The 24,642-nt window shown below is 48.8% G+C and overlaps 1 protein-coding gene and 1 long non-coding RNA gene across 9 annotated transcripts in view; one reads left to right on the forward strand and one right to left on the reverse strand.

Moving 5' to 3' along the window:
* The window catches only part of LOC129402120 (uncharacterized), a 59,177-nt gene extending 37,976 nt beyond the window's left edge, over positions 1-21,201 (reverse strand). For 2 of the 8 annotated variants that reach the window (XR_008628551.1, XR_008628554.1), the window contains exons 1-3: positions 20,770-21,201; positions 20,023-20,276; positions 18,120-18,255 (exon numbers count right to left, since the gene is read on the reverse strand). This is a non-coding gene — a long non-coding RNA (uncharacterized LOC129402120). The other 6 variants (XR_008628557.1, XR_008628552.1, XR_008628558.1 and 3 more) reach the window with 6 other exon arrangements.
* Positions 21,202-21,529: 328 nt separating this feature from the next.
* GFOD1 (glucose-fructose oxidoreductase domain containing 1) overlaps positions 21,530-24,642 on the forward strand; it is a 112,046-nt gene continuing 108,933 nt past the window's right edge. The window contains exon 1 of the mRNA XM_004619971.2: positions 21,530-22,137. Coding sequence (XP_004620028.1) covers positions 21,885-22,137 — 253 coding nt within the window. The 5' untranslated portion in view covers positions 21,530-21,884. The remainder of the gene's footprint in view (positions 22,138-24,642) is intronic.

The following is a 24,642-nucleotide window of genomic DNA, read 5'->3' on the forward strand; positions in this document are numbered from 1 at the left end:
CCGGAGTTTTATAGCTCAAAATTTAAAAAATTTTTTGGTATTCTATTTATTTTTGGTTTGGGCTTATACCTGGTGATGCTCAGAGGTTCCTCCTTGCTCTGTACTCAGGAATCGCTCCTGGTGGTGTGCAGAGAACCATGTGGGACGCTGGGAATCGAACCTGGGTCAGTTGTGTATCAGGCAAATGCTCTCCTCTCTGTACTATCTCTCCAGCCCCAAGCTCAATATGGTTTTTAGGTTAAAAGCTATAATTATTTTTATATGCTGCCAAATTAGATTTAGCTAGTTTTTTTATTTGGAAATTTTGTTGTCCATAATCCTAAGTAATATTGCCATATACTTTCCTTCTTTGATTTAATTTATTTTAAATTGAGCATTTGGTAGGGACCATTTCTGGTGGTGCTCTAGGGCCTTCATGGCTACAGCTGGAAATAGTCCAGGAACCATGTGGTGTAGGAATCAAACCCAGGTTGACGATACTATCTCCTGGCCCCTAGCTTTTCTTTCTTTCACTTATGTTAGCATCTAAAATTAATTAGGTGGTTTTTCTCTTTATTTTACTCTTTGAGACTCTGAGTCTAGATCAATTACCTGTTCCATGAAATTTTGGGAAAACTTGTTTCGTTGTTGGCATCAGTTCTCTTTCTTGAGAAGAGCAATTTGATGAACCATTCAATTATTTTAATTGCCTATGTTTACTTAGACATTTTTGTCTTCTTGATTTTGGGGGGGTGGAAATCCACAGTTGGCGGAGTGAGGGAAGCTTCCCTCTGCTTGGTGCTTAGGGGATGTTCTTGAGGACCCCACAGACCAAGGGATTAAACCCAAAGCCCCTTTAGCCATCTACCCAGACCCACAGGGTAATGCTAATCAATACATTTCTATAAGTTGTCTGTTTCATGACAGTTTTTTAAAAGTTTATTATATTTTATTTTATTTAAAAATATTTTTATAAATTAGTTCACAACTTTGATTACATTTAGTATTCAAATACTGTTACCACCACTATTACTCACGACAGTTTTAAAAAGTTATAGGCAAATTTTTTTCATTGTATTCTTTGTTTCTGTTACTAATTGGATATTTCTCCTTTGTGTAATCAATTGCTCCTAGAGATTTGTCTATTTTATTAGTCTCAATGAACAGCATTTTAGTTCTACCAAATGTTTGTTTAGTTTTAATTATACTATTATTATTGTGCTTTTTTCTCATTCTAGTGTTTTCTTTCGAGATTCCTTATTACTTTCTTGTCATAAATCGCTCAGGTGAAATCAAATTCCTTTTGTTTTCTGAAAAATGCACCTAAGTTTCAAATTTCCCCTCTAGCAAATTTTCATTGTTTCCATGATGTATAATTTCTAATTTTTTTCTTTTCGCTGTGGTTTCTTTTTTTTTTAATCCAAAAATTACTTAGAATAATGTTTTTTAAAAACCGTTGCATTTGTCGGATGGGAGAATACATATTTATAGTCGGTTATAGTCACTTCTATTTTCGGTGCATTGTGGTGAAGAAACACAATCTGTATGACATGATGCCTTTGGAATTTGCTGTGGTTTCCTTTGTGGCCAAACAAGCAGTCAAGTGCATACATGTTCTGGGTGGGCTTCAGAAGAATATGTGTTCTCTCTTTGGCACGTGGATATTCTTTCTGAATATCTATTATCATTTAGAAATAGAACGCATTGTTTTTGTAATAAATCCTTCCATTGATTGGGAAGGGGGGGACAAAGGAGTCTGCTTTTCAGGACTTCATCTTATGAGAAGGAGAATTCCAGAAGTAGGCCTGGCCCATTAGGCCTTGGAGAGCCAAAGGCACCTGCACACAATGGGCCCGACAAAACTGATGTCCCCTCTTTTGGGCAGCAGAAGTCACGTGTCTGTCTCGGGCAACCCAGAGACAGCTGGAGAGCCTTGGCTGTGTCCCTGACATGGTGCTCCTAGTGATTTGGCATCTGACACCGGTGTGACAAGCACAGAGAAGACCCACCCATGGTTTGGGATAGTTCTCCTTTGCCGGGACCTGAGAGGTGTCTTTGGGGGGGCGAGTAGGGGATTCCCAAGTGGTGCTCAGGACACAAGGAGGCCCTCCTGACAATTCTCAGCCGGGCTGGCAGTTCAGAGCGAAGGGCCAGGGATGTTGTACTGACTCAGGTGGCGTTTTAGGGCTCAGGGAACTGTGTGGTGCCGGCAAAGGGAGATACTGAACCCTGGACTAGCTCTCGGCCTCCTGAAAGCATTCTGTAACCGGGATATTAGATCATATTAAATGAAACTAGGAAGCTGTGAATTAAATGATAATGGTAAATTCAATATTCATTTTGCTGGGCTTGGGTTGGGCTATCAGGGAAGGTCTCTGTCCTATAAACTGTCCACCCTTCAGTTCCTTGTGAGTCTTTGCACGACTGGTTCTTGCTTGGAGTTAGAAGAATTGCCACCATAAAGTCATTGGATCAGGAGCTTTGGTTTAAGTTGAGTAGCGTTGATACATAGCACCTTTGTTTCAAGTCTGCACCATAGTGATTCAATATTTGCATGTTTTGGGAAATTAGTACTGGGTAGGGCGTTCACCTTGCATGCGGCCAACCCAGGTTCGATTCCTCCGCCCCTCTCGGACAACCCAGCAAGCTACTGAGAGTATCTTGCCCACACGGCAGAGCCTGGCAAGCTACTTGTGTTGTACTTGATATGCCAAAAGCAGTAACAAGTCTCACAATGGAGTTGTAACAAGTCTCACAATGGAGACTGATGCCCGCTTGAGCAAGTTGATAAACAACGGGAGGACAGTGCTACAGTGCTGTTACCACAATAAATCTACTGAGCATTCATCACCACATATACCTACACACTTTTCCTACTGACCTCTTAAGATCTGCTCTTAGCAACTTTTAAATTAACAGTGGAATACTGCTTACAGTCACCACACAGTGCATTATAGCCCCCAAGCCTTATTTATTTTATAACCGGCATGTTCTATCTTCCAACCTCCTCTACATATTTTGGACACCCTTTCTCTTCACTACTGGCAACTACCTGTTGTCTATATCTAAAAATTGAGCATTTTTGTTGCTGTAGTTTTCAGTTTCACAGATAAGTGAGAACATATGGTATTTATCAGTTTCTCTGACTTAGTTCACTTAACAAGATGCCATCAAGGTCTACCTGTGTCATAACACAAGGAAGAACTTTTTTATGGCTTACTAATATTCCACTGTGCATACAATACTTTCTTTAATCAGGCATTCATTGATGGACTCCTATATTATTTCCATGTTTGGCTATCTTAAATAATGCTGTAATAAACATGAAGGTACATGCATCTTTTAATGTGTATAGGTTTTTTTTTTAAATTCTGTCATGGAAACCAGGTCTTTCTGCTTAATACTTTTGGGTTAATATTCTTTTTGGGTTAATACTCTTGCCTCTTTGTATAAATACCCATAGAAGTTTTGCTGGATGATATGGAAGTTGTATTTTCACTCGTTTGAGAAAGCAGCATGTTGTTTACTAGTCACTGCACCAATGTGCTGAAGGCCTTCTCTTTTCCTGTACTTCCTCATTAATGCTTGTCATCTCCGGTAGTAGTAGCTCACCTAACCCTTGCAAGATACTATCTCAGAGTGGCTTGATGTGCATTGATGACTAGCTACATGGTGTATCTTTTCATCTACCTCTTGACTGTAAGTTTTCTTTGAAAAAATGTTTAAACCCTCTGCCCATTTTTTTAAGTCATATTGTTTGTTTTGCTATTGACTTGCCTGGATTCCTTTCTTATTTAGGATTTTGACCTCTTATCAGATATATGACTTGCAAGTATTCTTTCCATTCTGGAAGTTACCTTTTAACTTTTTTGGGAAATTTAAAAAAATTTTATTGCTTTTAAAAATTTTTAAATTTATTTTATTTTTTATTGAATCACAGTGAGAAACACAGTCACAAAGTTATTCATGATTGGGTTTCAGTCATATAATGCTCCAACAACCATCCAATCGCCAGTTTACAGTTCCCATCACCAATATCCCTAATTTTCCTCCCCACCAACCCTTGCCTCTATGTCAAGAATTTTTCTTTCTTTTCTTTTTTCTTTTTTTTTTCTTTTCTTTCTTTTCTTTTCTTTTCTTTTCTTTTCTTTTCTTTTCTTTTCTTTTTTCTCTTCCCTCCCTCCCTCCCTCCCTCTTTCCCTCCCTCCCTCCCTCCCTCCCTCCCTCCCTCCCTCCCTCCCTCCCTCCCTTCCTTCCTTCCTTCCTTCCTTCCTTCCTTCCTTCCTTCCTTCCTTCCTTCCTTCCTTCCTTCCTTCCCTCTCCCTCTCCCTCTCCCTCTCCCTCCCTCCTTCTCTTTCTCTCTCTCTTCCCCCCTACCCCCCAAGTTTTATTGCTGGACAGAGGCTTGTGGATCAGTCTGTTCATTTTGCCTCTGTTGCCTTTGCTTCTGGTGTAAGCAGGAACTGTGCTGACTTCTGATGTTCTGAGTCTGGGCTGCGGTGGCCGCATTCCCTCGTGGGCCTTGTAGCTGTGCTGCCCAGGGGCTGGGCACTTTCTCTGACTTGCTTCTTGTGCCTTCAGGAACACCCCTCTCTCCTCCAGTCCTTCTTCTGATTGGGGCCTATGAGCTTCCGGGCAGAATGCAGAGACCTGCTCTGGACATGGGCCTCCTTCCTCAGAGACCAAAAGGCCCACACAAGTGGGGGAGGTCACCCCCACATATCTGAGGCCTTCCTCAGTTTACCCCCAGGCGCTGTCAAATGCCGCCTTTCCTGTGTGAGGAGTGCTGAAAGGGAAACGCTCTCATTTGTAGCTGCATTCTCAAGTTATATCTTCTCTTCTATATTCTTTCCTTGCCTGTGGCTCTTTGCCCTTTGCAATGTTTTATTTTCAAATTTTTGTCTTGGTAGTGTGTCACATCCCGGGTTTTGGCACAACAAGGTTTCTTTTGGCTGGAGCAATAGCACAGCGGTAGGGCGTTTGCCTTGCACACGGCCGACCTGGGTTTGATTCCTCCATTCTTCTTGGAGACCCTGGTAAGCTACCGAGAATATCCCGCCCGCTCAGCAGAGCCTGGCAAGCTACCCATGGCATATTCGATATGTCAAAAACAGTAACAACAAGTCTCACCATGGAGATGTTACTGGTACCCGCTTAAGCGTATCCATGAGCAACGGGATGACAGTGACAGTGACAGTGTGTCACGAGGGAAAAGAAAGGATGCTGAGCTGGAGAGATGGTACGGTGGCTTTGGCACTTGCCTTAGTGCGGCCGACCCAGGTTCGATTCCTAGTACCTCATGTATATTTCCCCTGAGCCCATCAGGAGTGACTCCTGAGTGCAGCACGGCTGCTCGGTGTGACCTCTAAACAAAAAAGAAAACAAAGAAACAAGACAGAGGGAGAGAGAGAGAGAGAGAGAGAGAGAGAGAGAGAGAGAGAGAGAGAGAGAGAGAGAGAGAGAGAGAGAGAGAGAGAGAGAGAGAGAGAGAGAGAGAGAGAGAGAACATGTATGGTAGTGTGAGGAAGCGTGTTTGTGTGGTGAGGACAGTGGGTGGAAGTGATGGCTGGTGAGAGACCCCGGAGGAAAGAGAGACCCTCCCTCTCCCCCCAGGGAGAATTCCCACTGAGGAGTCAGGGGTCAGGGCGGCCTTTCCTGCGGGGAGGGGCTGATCCCTCCACTGCTTCCTATAGAGGATATAAATTCAGTGGCACTCGGGACAAGCAACGTTTCTGCCCCTTCCTCCCTCCTGCCGCGGTCACCACCTGGCCGTGCCCACAGGGCCTGCGCATGCGCAGCTGCCCCCGGATTGACGTTTGCCTGTACCTTTCGGCTCCTCACACCCACCCTGCCAGGCTCGGGAGACCAATCTGAGGAACAACCTGAATCTTCCCAGTGAGCACGTCAGGCACTAGCTGGAGCAGACAGGCTGTGAAGAGAGTTAACAGCACGCACACACCCAGGATTGGAAACTCCTGTCTCAGTGCTCACCACCCCCCTCACCTTCCAGTGCAGCTCTGCTACTGCAAATGCCCAGACATCTCCCCCAGGAGCTCCAGGTCTGGTCAGGATCCTGCAATCAATGATGATGCTTAATCGAGTGGGGGTCCCCCAGGAGGGGAGGCATCTGTGCCGGCTGACGTTGGGGCAATGCTGGATGTGATGCATGTTCCCTGTCTTCCCTGAACAGTCGACCTCGACTTCCTTCTACTCCCAATGTCTTTTCACTGACATCCTTCTGCTCTTCCTAAGAACCACCACGGCATCTCTCAGGCCTTGAACAGCCTCCTTTGGGCTTTGGCTTCCACTGCCTCGACTCTTCTACTCAAGGAATCGGTTTCAGACTCTATGCTGGAAAACCTGGTTGAAGAATGGCGCGGGCCTTGCTTTATACACCTGCCCTTTAAACCAGACACCGGGGGAGTGGCAGCTGCTCTTCATCTGAATTGCAAAGGTCTCGCCATCCTCTCTCCCTGCAAATTAAATTTCTAAGCACTATTTACTCTCTGGCAGGCTGTTATTTCTCTCATGTGCTCATCTGACTGTGTGAGCCTGCAGCAGCGTGCGAATCATTTGAAATGCTACAATCGTTTTCTGATTGCTTACTTGTGGATTAATCGTCTACTTATTGATCTGCTCAGAAAAGGAGCACCTCACTTCCCTTTGGTATATTTATAGAAAGCTTACAGCACCTCCCAACTTGTCTTCACACGTTGAGGCAGTGGAAGTTACACACAATTAGCCTCACCCCAGAGCAAGTGTGAGCACGGAGCAGCCTGTGCCCTGGGGATTCCCACATGGGTCACACTGTCACACAGCCCGATGTCGCCCAAGCCCCACAGTACTTTCTTAGATAAATTATTTCTTTTTATGGCTTAGAGTATTGAGAGCCTATGCACTGTGGGTCTGGAACCAAGGTCTCCTGCATGCAATCTATACACTGCAGTTTTTGGTGCTTTCTCTCAGAATAAGTACTCTAAACCCATTCCTACCTGTTTGGAGACTTGGATTTGGGGGTGTGCTGCATTAAAGAGTGGTTTATCTTGGCCAGCTATCATCATCATCATCATCATCCCGTTGATCATCTATTTTCTTGAGCGTCTCAGTAACGTCTCCATTCGCTGTAGCCCTGAGATTTTAGAAGCCTCTCTTTACTCGTCCTTTCCAATGGTGCTGCATTGGAGGCTCTTTCAGGGTCAGGCTAATGAGACCCATCATTGTTACTGGTTTTGGCATATGAATACGCCACACAGAGCTTGCCAGGCTCTCCCACAGGTGAGTATCACAGGTTTAAAATCTGTTGCTCTACAACCTACAACCTAGTTTTTATTTTTGGTATCAGAGAACAAGAAACTAGTAACGGTAACTGGAAGCATTTAGGTTCCCTTCACTCAGTTCCTTTCTTTCTTCCTTCTTTCCTTCTTTCCTTCCTTCCTTCCTTCCTTCCTCCCTTCCTTCCTTCCTTCCTTCCTTCCTTCCTTCCTTCCTTCCTTCCTTCCTTCCTTCCTTCCTTCCTTCCTTCCTTCCTCCTTCCTGCCTCCCTCTCTCCCTCTCCTACTCCCTCCCTTTCTCTTTTTTCCCTCCCTCTCTCACTTTCTTTCATCTCCCCTCCCTTCCTTCCTTCCTTCCTTCCTTCCTTCCTTCCTTCCTTCCTTCCTTCCTTCCTTCCTTCCTTCCTTCCTTCCTTCCTTCCTTCCTTCCTTCCTTCCTTCCTTTCCTCCTTCCTTCCTTTGTTTCCTGATGTCAGTGGTTGATTTTTTTTTAAAATTTATTTTCTCCTTGTACTTTATATAAACACTGTGGTTTACAAAGTAGTTTGTGGTGATTTGTTACAGACATTCAATATACCAACACCAACCCTACCACCATTGCACCTTCGCACCGCCATCATTATTTTAAACTTTCCCAATCTTCCCTTAAGCCTGCCCCCCCCATAGCAGACCCTCAATAATTCATTATATGTTGCTTGTTAAAATTTGCTAAAACAATAATCAAAAAATGTTTCCTCAGAAGAAAGTTAGGGAAGATTGTTGTATATCACCACGGAGCCATTAAGACATTGTGTAAGGGATTACTAAAATGTTGTTACAGGTTAAGCCTCATGTGTTGATATTTTGTTAATAGAGATTGATTGCCTTCTACATGACTTCCCATCCAATCAGGTGTGCTACTCATGATTTATCAATGTTATGGAGTTTGAAGTGTCACTCCAGAAAGTCCAAAATTTTTAACTGGTTGATACAGCTGGAGTTAATTTTTTACCTGAATGTGGGCTTTGGGGCCTGTGCAGGACTGCCCATGCTTCTGGAAGAACAGGGAGATGGGGGCTACTTTGGGGAGTAGCCATCCCCGAATCCACGAAAGCTTGGGGACTTCAGTCACGAAACCCGCATGCTCGAGTTTTCAACAGATTAATTTCTGGATGAGGTTTGTCTTGAACAGTGGAGTCTGACTGGGATCATGGCAGCAATTGTGGAATGTGGAGGCTTTCGACTTCTGGAGCTCTATTTAGGCAGGGGTTGGGCTCACCCGCCCCACTCTGGGATGCCCCAGATGACTCAGCCTTACTTGGGGTCCAGAAGAATCTCTGCAACTTGTTGATCTCTTTTGAGATGTATTTGTTAGTCTCTGGATCATGGCTGGTGAAAGCGCTTATGTGGTGTGGGAGGTGGTTCATGGTTGTGACTACCAGGGCTTCTGGAAATACAGGGAGCTGGGGGGGAGGTAGCCCATGCCTGGTTCCGTGAAAGTCTGGAGATTTCAGTGTCAGTGGTTGAATTTTTTGTTGTTCTGAAGTGGCAGAGTACATTCAAAACCCATAGAAGCTGTTAAATAATTGATAATGCATTTTGTAAAAAATACAAGTGCACATGCATGGAAGGGGGTGATATGTGTATGTTGTTTGTGGGCTCTCAGGATGGCGCGCTCTCTCTCTCTCTCTCTCTTGCTGCTCACGTTCGGTGCTCTCGAGCCGCTGTGTATGGACCAGATCGGGATGGCTCCTCCTTGTGCTCTGCTTCTGTGCTCTCTTTTACCTGTCTCTCTATCTCTAACTCTGACTTTGTCGTCTCTCCTCTGGTCTCTTCCGACCTCTCTTCTTCTGATCTCTCTCTCTGGAGCCCTTCTACTTCAGTCTCTGGAGCCCCACTCACTCTCACTTCTGACTCTGACTCTGACTCTGATTCTCCTTGTGCTCGTTCTTTCCCCTGCTTCTGGCTCCAATGACTTTCTGATTCTCTTTCGCTTTGTGCTCTGCTTCTGTGTCTTCTCCCCACTTCTCTTACAGTCTTAGTTTATATAGCAATCACATAGGCTGGTGACACAAAGGTGGGTTGAACATTAACAAATCAACAAAGAGGGATAAGACCACTCCTCTAGGAGATTAACAAAATCTCATCTAAGGAGATTACTCCAGATTACTAGGAGATCTGCTTAAGGGGGGATCCCATCCAGGGTATGCCACTTTTTTCTTTTCTCAGCTAGCAATCCACTTAAATAGTTATAGTAAATTTACTTCTAATATTTTTAGCAATGCAATTCTGTATGAGCACAGTAAGAGATATACCAAACTTAAAGCTGTTTTTGCATCATTATTATGAACATGTATTTTCTTGTCAGGTAGCTTTTTTTTTCACACAGGTAACTTTTAAAGTCAGTGCTTTAAGAGTTACTTGTATGAAATAGGTCGCAGAGACTTGCAGTCTAAGGAAACAAAGCAGATGAATGTACAAAATGAAGAATAATGTACACAAAAATGAATAATTCATTAAAAATAAATCAAGGGACACTTACTACAAAACTGAATAAATCTCTGGGAAAGAGAGTGCAGTGGGTGAAGGAGATTTAATGGATGGTGGTCGGTGTTTACAAATATAACAAAATACATGAAAGGTAGTCTAACTAGGTGATATACTGCATCTATTTTCCCTGGTATACATAAACCATCAATCCATTCTCCAATTCTCCAATTCTGCAATACTTATTGAGTTTTGAGTTTCCAATAAAGAACTTCTGTTTTTTTGTGATCCTAGCATTAATAAGTTCTTTAGGACTGGAGTGATAGCACAGCAGGTAGGGCACTTGCCTTGCACGGGGCCGACCTGGGTTCGATTCCTTTGTCCCTCTCCGAGAGCCTGGCAAGCTACCAAGAGTATCCCGCCTGCATGGCAGAGCCTGACAAGCTACCCATGGCTTATTCGATATGCCAAAAACAGTAACAAATCTCACAACGGAGACGTTACTGGTGCCCGCTCGAGCAAATCGATGAACAACGGGATGACAGTGCTCCAGTGCTTTTTTGTTTTATCTTTGCGGGACACCCAGCCGTGCTCAGGGCTTACTTCTGGCTCTGTGCTCTGTGTTGGGAAGAATATCACGTGCCAGAATCGAACCTCTGGTCACTGCCTGCAAGGCTAGTACCTTTCCCATGGTACCATCACTCCAGCCCCAGGGGCTCCCGATAATTAGAATCAATTCTAACTCTGTCAGATGAGCCCAGAGCCCCACTCTCGGACCTTGCCCTTGCTCAGACGCCAGGTGTAACGGGAGCTCATGGACTTCGTGTCTGGCTAACTGGAATCTGAAGTTTGCTAGAACGTCTCGCACAGAATGCAGAACCTGCACATTAGTTACATTGAAAAGCTTATAGTAAGGATTCAAGCCTGCAGCAATCAAATGGGACAGATGTGTGGGGTGAGATTTGGGGGCTCCTCTGCCCCTTCCCTGCCACCACTCCCTCCAAGCCCACATGTGGTGACTCAGGTTCAGTCTGAAAACTCTCCTGCGCATGAAAGATTTTGGAGCATGTCACCAGAACTGTTCTTCAGGGTTTTTTTCTTTTAATTTTAAATGTTTTTTTTTAAAAAAAAATGAACATAAAGCAATGTAAAATTTTCTCATTTAAATTTTTTAAATTTTATAAAGTAGTTCACAATATTTGATTACATTTAATATTCCAATCCCACTACGATTACGCCTTCCCATCACCATATTTGGGATGTTTCCCTCCTGAACCCCCATCCCTGCCCCAAAGCAGAAGCGAAATAATATATTTTGTATTGTTTGCTATGAAAAACCACCGAAAATACTACCAAAAAGTATCCTTAGAGGAAAAAGTGTGGAGATTGTTGTACTTCACCCAGGGGCCATTAAGCCCTTCTATAAGAGATCACTAATGTGTTGTTAAAGGTTCAGCCTTGGGGGCTGCAGCAATAGCACAGTGGGTAGGGCGTTTGCCTTGCACGTGGCCAACCCAGATTTAATTCCCAGCGTCCCATATGGATTCTTGAGCATCACTAGGGGTAATTCCTGAATGCAGAGCCAGGAGTAACCCCTGTGCATCGCTGGGTGTGACCCAAAAAGCAAAAAAAAAAAAAAAGTTGAGCCTTGTGTGCTTTTATATATATATGTGTATATATATATTTATGCATATATATATATATCACTGTATCACTGTATCACTGTCATCCCTTTGCTCATCGATTTGCTTGAGCGGGCACCAGTAACGTCTCCATTGTGAGACTTCTTGTTACTGTTTTTAGCATATCGAATACACCACAGGTAGCTTGCCCAGGCTCTGCCGTGTGGGCGAGATACTCTGATAACTTGCCGGGCTCTCAGAGAAGGGATGAGGAATTGAACCTGGGTCGGCTACGTGCAAGGCAAACGCCCTAACCACCGTGCTATTGCTGCCGGGCGCCTATAAAAAAATTTCTCTCTAAGATTGGTTGCCTCCTACTTTGAATCGTAACAAATGTGGTGCGGACTCTTGGAGTACGGGTTGGGTGTGTCCTATGAAGTATTGCACGGGCACAAATGTGGCCGTGTGGTCAGGGAATAGGTTGACTTGTGGGTGAGGCGCGGCCCGAGTGTGTGAACAGCATGGCAGAGGTTGAGTTCTGGAGGTTTTCGGCTGCCGGGGCTGGCTCCCGTGGGGCGAGTGAAACAGCCTGGTGCAGGATCTGGCGGCAAGGCTGTGGTGAGTGTCATGTTATGCTCCCCTCCGGGGGAGAAGGACATGTGATCCGGATGGTGGCTGGTGACGAGATTGTCGGTTGCCAGCCAAAGGTGGCTTATGAGTGTGACTGCAGAGTTGCTGGAGACAGGGCTCCGGGCAGAGGATCTCTGTCCCCGGTCCCGTTGAACCCAGAAAATTTTACATTTTAAATAATTACATATGTATACCTTTAAGTATAAAATTGAATTGATGTACTATTGATTTATAATACTATAATGTGTGGATGAGAGAATCACATCCACATTATGTATCACTATGTATTATGTGCTATGTAGTATGTCTCACTATAAAAAAAGCTGAAAGTAAAAACTGCAACTGTATTATATGTATGCAATTGTTGCTTCGGCTTTTGGGGGAGGTAACCACACCTACCACCAAGTTCCAGTTCCACCCCCATGTCGGCTTGGCCTCCTTCCTGCCGTCCTACCACCCCCCAGCCCTTCATCTCTTATAGCCATGAGCTGTTTCTTTCACAAACTCTCAGAATCCTTTTTTGTTGTGTTTCATTATTCATTGACATTGTTTACTTACATTCCACATCTAAGAGAAACCATGTAGTAACTTTCACAGTCTCACTTGTTTGACTGAGCCCACTCACCTCAAGCACTTGCCCGGGTTGTTGTAGAAAAAATTTCATCTTTCTTGGTAGCTAAATTGTATTCCGTTGAGTATGCATACTGCAACTTCTTTATCCTCTCAATCCATTGATTTATCATGTGGGTGTTTTCTGCCTTGGCCATAATAAAAAAAATAATGCTTGCGGAGATCAGGGAAGAATACTTCTTATGAATTAATGTTTTTCAATTTTTCCGTATAAATATTTCATCCCAGAGTGGTATTTTTAGTTAAGGAATCTCCATGTTGTTTATATAGAAAATAGTGTCTGGGAATTCTTCTTAAAATATAGTGATATGCACAATAGGAATCTACTTAATGTCATGGAATTGCACACTTAAAATGACATACATATGTATATACCTACATATACATACATAATATGGTTTGGACCATCCCCCCACAGTGCTCAGGATTTATTCCTGGCTTTCTACTCATCGAGTGGTGCTCAGGAGGCCATATATAGTGTGTTAGATTGAACCCAGTTTGTACTTCCTGCTTGCAAGGCTAGTGCCTTACTCATTGTACTTTCTCTGGCCCTATTATGTATCACTATACAAAAAGCCAAAAGTAGGGGCTGGAGCAATAGTACAGCGGGTAGGACGTTTGCCTTGCACACGGCTGACCTGGGTTTGATTCCCAGCATCCCATATGGTCCTCTGAGCACCACCAGGGGTGATTCCTGAGTGTAGAGCCAGGAGTAACCCCTGTGCATTGCCAGGTGTGACCCATAAAGCAAAAAAAATAATAATAATAAATAAAGAAAAATCAAAAGTAAAAAGTGCAACTGTATTACATGCATACAATTCTTGCTTTGGCTTTTGGGGGAGATAACCTCCTAATTACTGCTCAGGAGGCCTCTTCCCGATTCTCAGCCCCCATGCAGGTAAGTCACTGTGAAGGTCCAAGGATGTGGCACTGCTCGGACCCTGAGCTGTTGGGTATTTCCCAGGGCACCCCGGCTGTGCCCGGGTTTTGGGTCTCAGCCAGCTGTACTAGGAGGGTCCCATCGTGCTGGGGACCGGCCCTTGGTTAACCTTGCAGGCACCTAATTGCTTCACTCTTTCTCTGACCCCTGCCTTGGCCTTTTAAACATAAATTATGCCATAAGCCTTCCCTTCCGCCACTATTACATAATGTTGGGAAATGTTCTAATGCCCGTGTGTTTATTTATTCATTCAACGAAGATCTATAGTTTCTGAGTGAGGCCCCACCCGTTTTTAAGATGCAGAGGAAGAGCATTAACTGGGATCAACCCCCCCTGACCTTGAACAGGATGGAGTCCAGTCGGACAAAAAACAGGTAGCGGCCAAGGGAGAAACCCGGAGAAGATTCTATAAGTGCTGTAAAGAGAGCAAAACTGAGGGCGCTGGAGAGTGGCCCCAGGAGGTGGGGAAGAGATGAGGGAGGGAACAGGAGACAGGTGTCAGGGAACAAAAGTCTGGGATCAAGCTCAGTCTTCCTGGGAACAGGAAGACTGAGGAGTGTCCTGTCCAGAGAGGGAGCAGGAAGTGCAAGTGTCCTGAGGCAGGAGATGCCCAGAGTTGCTGCAGAGCCAAGAGTAGGTGATTACATTGGTGCAGAGCACCTGGGTCATGCTGTTGGGGTGACGCTGTGTCAGCACAGAGGGACTCGGGGGAGGCGGGGTGGGGTAGGGGGATTTGAGTGGGTCAGCTCTGGCTTTGAGCAGCTCTCACACCGATGCACGGAAATATGCAGTGTGACAGGACCCAGGGAGCTGCCGGTGGGCCTAGGTGAGAGACGCACTGGCCTGCCCACCCCATCACGAGCACAGCGGGTCTCTTGGCTCACTGCCCAGCTCTGGGGACTCCTCCCCGGGGCCTGGGCTGACCTTGTTTAGGAGAGGAGAAAGGGGAGTGTTCTGCATTTTCTACCGGCCAGTGCCCTATGGCCAGGGGCAAGGCGGGTGGTGATCTGGACAGAAGATCCAGGACAGCAGGTTTCTTCGACACCACGATGTCCTCAGGGCTCCCCTTAGGCAAGTGACTTCATTTCTGGGTGCTCCCTTGGCCTTTTTTTTTTTTTTTTTTTTTTAATAGGAGCTACACCAGGCAGCTGTTGGGAGCTCTGTGGGTCATTCCTGGGCAAGTTCGACCTGCGTCATCATCAGTGCTCCAGCTGGCAGTGCTGGAGGCCCCCAGGGGCACACCAGTGGTGTTTGGGAGACACTAATGTCACTGCCAGGGGTTCCTGGTGAGCTACATGTCGGGAGCAAACTCAGGGCCTTGCACGTGCCAGCCATGCGCTCCACCACTTGAACTATTTCCCTGGCCCTCAGTACTTAATTTGGGGGGGGGGGGGTGTTTCCGGGGGCTGGCGGAGCCCGTCCCAGTGAAACTCCACCCCTTGGACCAGATGGTTTGAGTTGAGGTGCCAGGTTCTGCCATGCTGGGGACCACCTGGCCAGCTTGGCCATAATCAGAGGCCTCCAAGACCACAGCCGGTGGTACTGGGGTGACCACCGTGTGGGGTTATAAACTCGTGTCCCTGTATACCCCTGAACTTCTGCTGCAGTTTTGTTCTTCGTAATAAAGGGAATGACTGTGCTGATGTGAGTGAATGCCCTGGAAGTGCTTAGGCACCTGGCTACTATTATGAGCGACAGAAACTCCCCCAAAGAACAGTGGTGAGCTGGACCTCGAAGGGCAATTGCTGAGAGGCCACGGAGACACAGTTTGGAGGATAGGACCACGCGGCCCACCATGTTCAAACCCCCAGCACCAATGGGCCTCATGAGCATCATGGGGCATGACCCGGAGGTCCCCGAGCTAGTGTGGTGGCCCCGGGGTCCCTGGCACCACAGGACATGAGCAGCACCACATTCTCAGGCCTGAGCACTGCCGGCGAGGATCCCTGGGAGGGACCAGGGGCAGCCTGAGTACTACTTTTTTAAACCAAATTTGTTTTAATGAATCACTGTGAGATACAGTTACAGACTTACAAACTTGCGAGACTATGTTTCAGTCATGCAATGTTCAAGAACCCGGGGCTGGAGCAACAGTACAGCAGGTAGGGTGTTTGTCTTGCACAGGTTCAATTCCCAGCAACCCATATGGTCCCCTGAGCACCGCCAGGGTTAACTCCTGAGTGCAGAGCCAGGAGTAACCCCTGTGCATCGCCGGGTGTGACCCCAAAAGCCAAAAAAGCCAAAATAAAACAAAACAATGTTCAAGTACCCATTCCTCCACCAATGCCCGTTCGCTGCCACCAATGTTCCCAGTGTCCCATCCGCCACCTCTTCCCCCTCCCTGCCCCCCTCCCCACCTCTGTGACAGGCACATTCCCTCTTATTCTCTCTCTCTCTCTCCTTTTGGGTGATATGGTTTGCAAATGGTTTGCAATACAGGTACTAAGTGACCATCATGCTTGACCATCATTTTGCTTTTAGCATGCATCTCCCATCCTGAGCCATCCCTCCAACCATCATTTACTTAGTGGTCCTTTCTCTATCCCAACTGCTTTTCCCCCATTGCACATGAGACTGGCTTCCAAGCTGTGGAGCAATTCTCCTCCTGGCCCTTATCTCTAGTATCCTGAGGTGTTAGTCTCCCATTAAGTTACTTTAGATTCCACAAATGAGTACAGTCATTCTATATCTATTCTTCTCTTTCTGACTCATTTCACTTAGCATGATACTCTCCATGTCCATCCACTTATATGCAAATTTCATGATTTTATCTTTTCCAACAGCTGCATAGTATTCTGTTGTAGAGATATGCCAAATTTTTTTGTTTTAAAAATTTTGTATATATTTTATTTTCATAAAAGTAGTTCACAATAGTTCATTACAAATAATATTCAAACACCCATCCCCCCATGGAGCACCTTCCCACCACAATAAGAGAGTAAGTGTGTGAGGGTTGTTGTATTTCATTCTGGAGCCATTTGAGCCTGAATATAAGAGAATACAAGCAAGTATGTTAGAAACCAAACAAATGTGTGATACTTTTGATAAGTAAGTGAGGGAGAGCTCTCTTCTGGGAGCTTTAGTTTATAGTCTCTGGGTCTTGGCCATTGATGAGATTACATGGCGCCGGGCGCAGTTTGTGGTTGTGACTGCCAAGCTACTGGAAAACTGGGGAGCTGGGGGGGGGAGGAGGCCCAGTCCTGATCGGAGCAGGCTTGGAGATCTCAGTCATGGGTTCCCGCATACCTAGGTTTTCCTGCTGGATACCAAAGTTTCTTTAACCAGTTATCTGTTCCCGGGCAAGCCTGAGTACTACTTGGGGACACCCTCCCCACCTTGAATTAAAATTATAAATGAAAACAAGTTCAAAATATGTGTCATAAAAATTTTTTTATTTTTCTTCTTTGTATTAGAGGTGATTTACCAGACTGTTAATGATAGTTCCATACACGAATCCTTCCAACACCTTGCCCACCCCCAGAGTGCCCCCTTCCTGCCACCAAAGTCTCATGGATCCCCCCAGTCCACACTCCACCTCGGGTAAGCTCAGTTTTATAGACCAACTCTCCAGTTTCTCTAATTCTCTTTGGCCACTTGTGGAGCTTTCCTACCTACCCCTCTAAAAATGACTAACGAGAACAAATTCAAAATACAGTTCAGCAATGTACACATTGCAGCTGTCCGGAAACACTGATTTAGGACCCCCCATTGCTACTCATAATAATTCAAGCTTTACAAAGGAAATTGTATTTTATGCCACCAATCTTAAGATTGATAATAAGACTATTCAGTATGTATGGAGATGTACCTAAAAATAACCAAGACCTGTTTGTACCTCGTGTTAACAAGAACAACCTGAATAGCAAAACCTCTTTTTATGTTCAGAACCTATTTCCAAAGCTGGAAACATGAAATAAAAATATTTGCAGTGACTATGTAGAAAATAAAGGATTAGGAGATTTCATCTTAGTTTTTGAAGTTTCTGTAATATGTCTAAGTGATTTTTTTTTTGCATGTGGGGGGCATTTAGACCATATCCAAATGTGCTTAGGGCTTACTCCTGGTTCTGTGCTCAGGGATAACTCCCAAGGACAATACAGAGTTCGGGGATCGAACCCAGGACAGGCACAGGCAAAGCAAGTGCACTACCCACTGTACCACCCACCTGTCTGGCCCTCTCACCATTTTTCTCACTATGGCCTCCTTCTGCCTTTGTTTCCTTTCTGCGCCTGCCCTCCAGTCCAACCAGCTGAATCCCTCATCTTATGCCATAATCCTCCTCCTTCTACCACCACTGATGTGATTTTCACTTGTAGCCCCCTTGGAATATCTTGAGGCCACATGGCCTCCAATGGAGAGTTACGGGCATAGCTCACTCCTCTCCCTGCACATCTGATTTCAAAGCTCCCTATGCTGGCACAAGCCATATATTAGTGCCATTGTCAATCCACGTCCCTGTGCCCCCTGCATAGAGACCCAATGGCAAGGGCTCAGTGAGGCTCTCTCAAGGCCAAAGCAATTCTTGTGCATGGCATTTGGCATAAGTTCTAAAGACCTTGTAAATAATAATCATACGCTTACCATAGTCACACATGGCTATTAGAAGAACTTGCAAGCCCTCATCGACGAAGGGACAGCGAGCAAGGAGCAGGTACAACTTTAGACTCGGGATTCGCAGAGAACAGACACACACCTCTGATGCCTGGGAGTTTCTCATCTGTTGATGCGAAAGAGAAACGAACACAATGCGGTGAGAAACAGACACAAAATAGGCCATGAGGCAGGCGGGGAGCGCTCACATGAGAAATACAGGCAGGTAGAGGGATGACACGTGACAAGGTGTCAGTCCAGGCAGCCAATCTGAGGAGGGCACCACAGGGCGAGTAAAGTGAATGAAGAAGCTGCAAGGGGCTGGGAAAGGGAAGGGACGATATGGAAGCCCGGAAGCAGTACGGACCCAGCCTGCAGTGCTCAGAAACTGAGTGAGAATGCAGGGCACGGAGCAGGAGCATTAGCCATGAGATGTGCAAGAGTAGGGCCGAGGCCAGGGAGACCCTGGCAAGCCAGCCTGGCAACTTCGGGGTTTAGTCACCAGGAGGCTGAGTGCCCGGAGCGATGTGACCTGACTTATCGTGGCAGAGGTCAGCCGAGGTGTGGAAGATGGACTCTGGGAGCAAGGATGGGGGCAGGAGGACAGGGAGGAGGCTACTTGCTGGGGCCAGGGAGTAAAGATGTGAGTCCTGGCTGGACCAGGATGCATCTGGGAGCAGAACTAACGGGGTTTGCTAGCTTGGCCTCAGAGCACACAGCCTAGAACCCGGGCAGCTCCCAGCCCTTCGGCCAAACTGCTGTGTGTTTTTTTGGGGGTGCTGCCATTTGTTGAGATCAGGCTGATGGTGGGAGACAGTTTTGGAGACAGGTAGTTTGGGGGAGGTCTAGGAATGAGGAGTTCTGGTTCAGATCATTACATCTGAATTTCTGCTTCGATTTCATTTTTTTTTCTTTTCTTCTATGAAATGGGGATAAGGTTTGTCTTACACATTCCCAGAGAGAACCCAAATGGGTCGTTTCCTTTTAATATGATGTAGACTGAAAAAATTCATTTTTTCTTTATGCTGAAGTCAGAAGTAGAGTTTAAAAGACAAAAGGAGTTCCTTTTCTCCTCTTTTAAAAAATTTTATTAATTTATTATTATTATTGTTATTATTATTATTATTTGACTTTTTGGGTCACACCTGGCGACACATAGGGATTACTCCTGGCTTTGCACTCAGGAATTACTCCTGGCGGTGCTTAGAGGACCACATGGGATGCTGGGAATCGAATCCGGGTGGGTCGAGTGCAAGGCAAACACCCTACCTGCTGTACCAAAAGGAGTTCCTTCTTACTGACTCAATATTGCCGCATTTATACAGTGTCTCTCCTATCCAGAAAAGTTGGCCATCGACAGATTGTTTGTTGTTGTTGTTGTTTTGTTTTTAAATTTAACATGGATGTCATGTTGACTATGTGTCCAACTGTAGTCTAAGGCTTTTATCACAAAGAGCTTGTTCAATCCCCTGGATGCCCCAAGTTGACAGATAGTTAGAACCAGAAAAAGAAGTAATTTGCGTGGGTCCCACAGCTTGGCAAATGGCAGGGGGCTGGGGGCCATCCCCAGATGCTGGGGTGGAGTATGCTGCTTTCCAACCCAGGGTGAAGTTCTACCTCCTCCTGGGACCCAGCTATCTCCCACCCAGAACCAGCCTCGCTGGCCCAGGCAGATGCTGCTTAAGCAACATCGTGGCCGGTACTGCCGGTTCCTGCCTCAGTGCAGACCAAAACTGTGCTCGGAAGACGCCTCTCAGGGCTGGGTTCTGGCCAGGGCACTGCTTGGTCCCTGAACACAGCTGGGAGTGACCCCAGCAACTGGGTGGGGAAAACAAAAGCACCTCCGGGTGTGGCCTAGAAAACAAAAGGGGGAAAAAAAACCCCTCCCACTTACTGTGGCAATTTGCCCTTCAGTCTGGACCCTCCCTGCCGCTGGCTGGCACCCCAGCACGCTGTGTCCCGGCGCTTTTCCTCCAGTGCCCCAGGTCGCCTCCACCCAGCGTTGCCACACATAAAGCTTTTTTGGTTTCCAGCTCGCTCCTCGCGCCGGTCTCGGTGCCAGGAGAGGTTACACGTTGCCCGACACTGGCAGGCGTCACGTTTTCCAGTGAGCGGTCGAAGTCACCCGGTGCCAGTCTAAACTGAGTGCTGAAGACAAGACAGAGACAGCATAGAAATCTAGGGCTCCCCAGAGACCTCGAGCGCGGGTCTCCCACCAAAAGGCGCGCGGGGAGCGTGTACTTGGCACATGTGCCCTAAGCATCTTAACCCACACTCGGCCGCAGCGAGGAAAGCCAACAAGCTGGGCTTGGGAAGGACCTGGGGCAGGGGTAGAGCAGGCAGGTGGGGGGGGGGGAAGGGGGGTCAGGGGCACAGACGGGAGGTCCTGGCAAAAAGAATCGCTGCTGGAGGCGGGTGTGGACTCGGGCCAGGCAAGACCCCCTCCTGCAAAGCCCAGACGCAGACGCGCCTTTGCAGGAGCCCCACTGGGGACCCGGCCGGGCTGTGACGGCCGGGCACGAGGACGTCTGGGTCAGAGGCGGTCAGTGCGGAGCAGGCTGGCGCAGGAGCCAGAATCCCGTTTCATTCGCCCAAGACCCGGGGCACTTGCCTTCCAAATCCCGGGAACGACGTCACTTACCTGCGGTAGGACCGTGTGCGGGTCACCTTACCCTCCCGGGCGGACTCAGTGCCATCCGCTTTTAAATGGGAGGGTCAGCAGGCATCTCGGGGCGGGGGGGCGGGGGGCGGCGGGGGGAGCTCGTGCCAGGGCGGCAAGCGCCAGCTTCCCTCGCCCGGGGAGGGTCCCTGCACGGAGGCCACGCTCTTGGCACCGAGCTTGGCATTTCCCCGCCGCGGGTTCGAGACCGCGCGTCCGGCGGGCCGCGGCTAGATTTATTTGCTGGCCCGGGGCGGGGCTTGGATGGGAAATTAAATAATAATAATAATAATAATAATAAAAATAAAATAATCAGAAGAAGCGAGGAGAACGCCAAGGGTGGCGGAGGGCAAAGAAAAGGCAGCGGGCGCGGGGCCGGCGGGAGCGAGGCGGGGCCGGGGAGGAGCCGGCGGCTTCCCGGGGCCGCGGCGCAGCGCGCACCGCGGGCCGGGCGGGCGGGGGCGGGGGCCGGGCGCGGCGGCCAATGGCGCGCGGCGCAGCGGCGGGGGCGGTGCAGGAACCCTGGGGCCGCTGACAGCCAAACTCCCCAACTCCGCCCTCGGCCCCGCGGGAGACCCGGAGCCCGAGCCGGCGCCGCGCCGCCCGCGGACCTGGCAGCGGCGTGAGCAGCCCGGCGCGGCGGAGCCTCGGCGCGGCCGGCGGCGGCGGCGGCGGCTTCCCGGGGCGCGCGGAGGGCCGGGGGACCCGGGCGCGGACGGGGCGCCGCGGGGGCGCGTGCGGGCTCCCCGCGCGGGCTGCGGAAACGCCGCGGCGCGGGCGCGGGGATGCGCCGGCTATGGAGCGGCCGCGGCGGCCGGGCGCACGGAGCCAGCGGGCGCCGCCGCAGCGGGGGCACCGCTTGAGTCGGGGCTCCGCGGGGCTGCGGGGCCTGGGGCCGCCCGCCGGGGTCCCCGTCGCCGCCGCCGCTGCCGCCGCCTCGGGGAAGGGCGGGAGCCCCGCGTGGCGGACGCCGCAGTAGCCGCCACCGCGCCGCGGCCCCGCGGCTCCCCGGCGAGCCGGGCCGGGAGAGGGGCGTGTGCGCGCGTGTCGCCGGCCCGAGCCGCCGCCGCCGCCGCCGCCGGGGGCTCCGCGCAGCCATGCTCCCCGGGGTGGGCGTGTTCGGCACCAGCCTCACGGCCCGAGTCATCATCCCGCTGCTGAAAGACGAGGGGTTCACCGTGAAGGCTCTGTGGGGCCGCACGCCGGAGGAAGCCGAGGAGCTGGCCAAGGAGATGAGCGTCCCCTTCTACACCAGCCGCATCGACGAGGTGCTGCTGCACCAGGACGTGGACTTGGTGTGCATCAACCTGCCGCCGCCCCTCACGCGGCAGATCGCGGTCAAAACCTTGGGTGAGTGGCCCCCTCCCCTCCCCGCCTTCCCAGGGGGGCCCTTTCTGGTCCCAGACGCTTACCCCCTGCCCCTCCTCCTCCTCCCTCCATCACCCCGAGGGACCCCCACATCCCACATCCCACTCGGAGCAGCCTCTGTTTTTCGCCTCCCCCATCCCTGCCGCTTCGCTCCGGCCTCCCCGCACGCACCGCCTGCCCGCAGCGCTTCCCCCCCACGCGTGCGGCGCGGGGGCCGGGAGGAGATGCGTCGGGGGGCGGGTGCTCCGCCGAGCGAAACCGGGCGGATCCGGGCACGCTGCGGTCTAGCCGGGAGAAAAGCAGGTCCCCAGTGGGGTGTGCGGCGCGCGGGAGGGCGAGCGTGCGTGCGCGCCGGCGAGAGGCCGAGTGCGCGCCCCGCAACGCCGAATAAAGGGGCCCCCGCGCGCTCGCTCGCTCGCACGTGTCCCGGGTTTTCCCGGAGCCCAGACACGCTGTCGAGGTGCCGGCCCGCCAGGGGAGTTTGCTTCTGCTGATCGGTTCTGTCAGAGGGTCAGCTGCGACGATTACATCTGGCTGGTCCGGGAATGGGTGGCTGGAACTATGGGGGTGTCTTGTAGGGGGGGGGGGTCAGGGCATCATCGGGACTGCTTTGGTTCAACCAGAGAGATGGATCTTTCCAGGCCGGGAGTGTGGTGCGCAGATTTGGAGCCCTGGCTCTTGGATTTGTTTCTTTTTCTTTTTAGCGGATGGGCGCAGAGGCGCAAAGGCTTTGTGTGGGAAAAATGCCCAGCCCTGCCAATTTCACTTGGGTAGCAGGCGGTGCACTCCCCTCCTTCATTCCTTTCCAGCATATTTTTCCGGGTGTGGTGGTGTTGACAAGCAGGTTAGGGGTGAAATCACCGTCGCTCACCATCCATCCTGTTCCCCCTCATCTCACCCAGGCGGTGGGAAGGACCTCAGAGCAGAGTCTCGGCCTCCCGGCCATGCTCAGAGGAAGAAGGACCACGTGTTTTGCCCATCAGCTGCTCTCACACTCCCCCCACCCTCCGCCAAAACAATCCCAGGAAGTGTGCGCACTCCTTAACCTCCACAAGGTCCTTTTATTGGTGAGGAAGTAGATCACGCTTACTGAACAGGACCTTAGAGATGCGTTAGGGGAGGATGGGAAGGACCTCGCTTACTGAACAGAACCTTAGCTAGGTACAGCATTCCCAAACCAAGCGCGATGGGTGCAATCTTGCAGAGTGTTGCATTTCGAAAAGCAGCATGTAGAGTGGGTGAAAGCGTACATACACTTTCAGCCTATCAAGGGCTCCTCGGTCCAGATGTGGACTTCTTTCTCCTTAGGAAAATGAGGGGTTAAATATCAAACTGTTCTGCTCTTGGATGGACCATCAGGTAGGATGCCCGAGGAGTTCATTTGATTAAGCTTTCTGATTTTTATGGCCTGGGTTTCCTGGGCCTTGGATAGAATGTAATTGCGTGCTACCCAATAATTGTTTTTTGTTTGTTTTGATCTCACATGGTGTTGCGTAGCTAACTTCTGCTTACTCTGTGAATCTCCATATACCCAGTACACACCCAGTATCCAACCACCTCATCTTGGAGCCCTGTACGAAGCAGGGCACCGTCTCTCCTGGAGGGCTCATGAGACACAAGATTTTAAAAAAAAAAAAAAGGTGGACCCTTGATCCACGCACTCTAATTGCTCAGTGACATGGGCTGATTCCTTCTAATCTGGCAATGCAGGAATGTTCCAGTTTTCTGACCTTTTTTTCTCCATTGTATTAGCCATGAAAATATTAGGAAAACCTGACTTCCAGAGAGGGGAGTCAAGTGATACGTGTTTTGGATACCTCAGTTCTCATTCTTCAAAGATTCCTTCATTCCCCACCTCCCCTCATATGATCGCCAGGACAGAGAGATGGTACGGGGGTTGAAGCACATACCTGGCATGTCACTGATCCTGGTTCAACCCCTGACCCCTTGAACACTCAGGAATCACTCCGTGCAGAGCCAGGAGTAAGTCCTGAGCACAATTGCATGTCACCCCAAAACAAGATAAGCAAAAAAAGACTCACTTGAATTATCACTTTGAAAACCAGAAGAAAGGCATCAGAGAGACTCATTTTAATAAGCATGATGGAGAAATAGGGTTTTTGTCCTTTTGCATGGAAGTGTTGGGCTTTTTATACCGTCTAGATAATTTGGGGGAAATCTTTGTGTATAGACACTGTGGAGACATTGGATTTAGACATGGCATCCAGCCGTTTTGATCTCTTTTAATTTGATCTCTTACTGAACTTCATCTTCCGGGGACATCCGGGCCTGGCATTCTCCCCTGTGGGTCTGGGGAGGACTTGGCAGGATGGGCAGCTTGGTTAACTTCCCTGTCACAGTTAGTGGCTTAACACATACAACACAGGAAGTGACAAACCTCAAACAGTTTTGGGGCTGCTCTGGCCTTTGTGGTCCATAGATACTAATATTTGCTGGAATTGAAATAAGTCGATCCTAATTAGTCCT

The sequence above is a fragment of the Sorex araneus genome, chromosome 2, assembly GCF_027595985.1.
Source record: "Sorex araneus isolate mSorAra2 chromosome 2, mSorAra2.pri, whole genome shotgun sequence".
Taxonomy (NCBI): domain Eukaryota; kingdom Metazoa; phylum Chordata; class Mammalia; order Eulipotyphla; family Soricidae; genus Sorex; species Sorex araneus.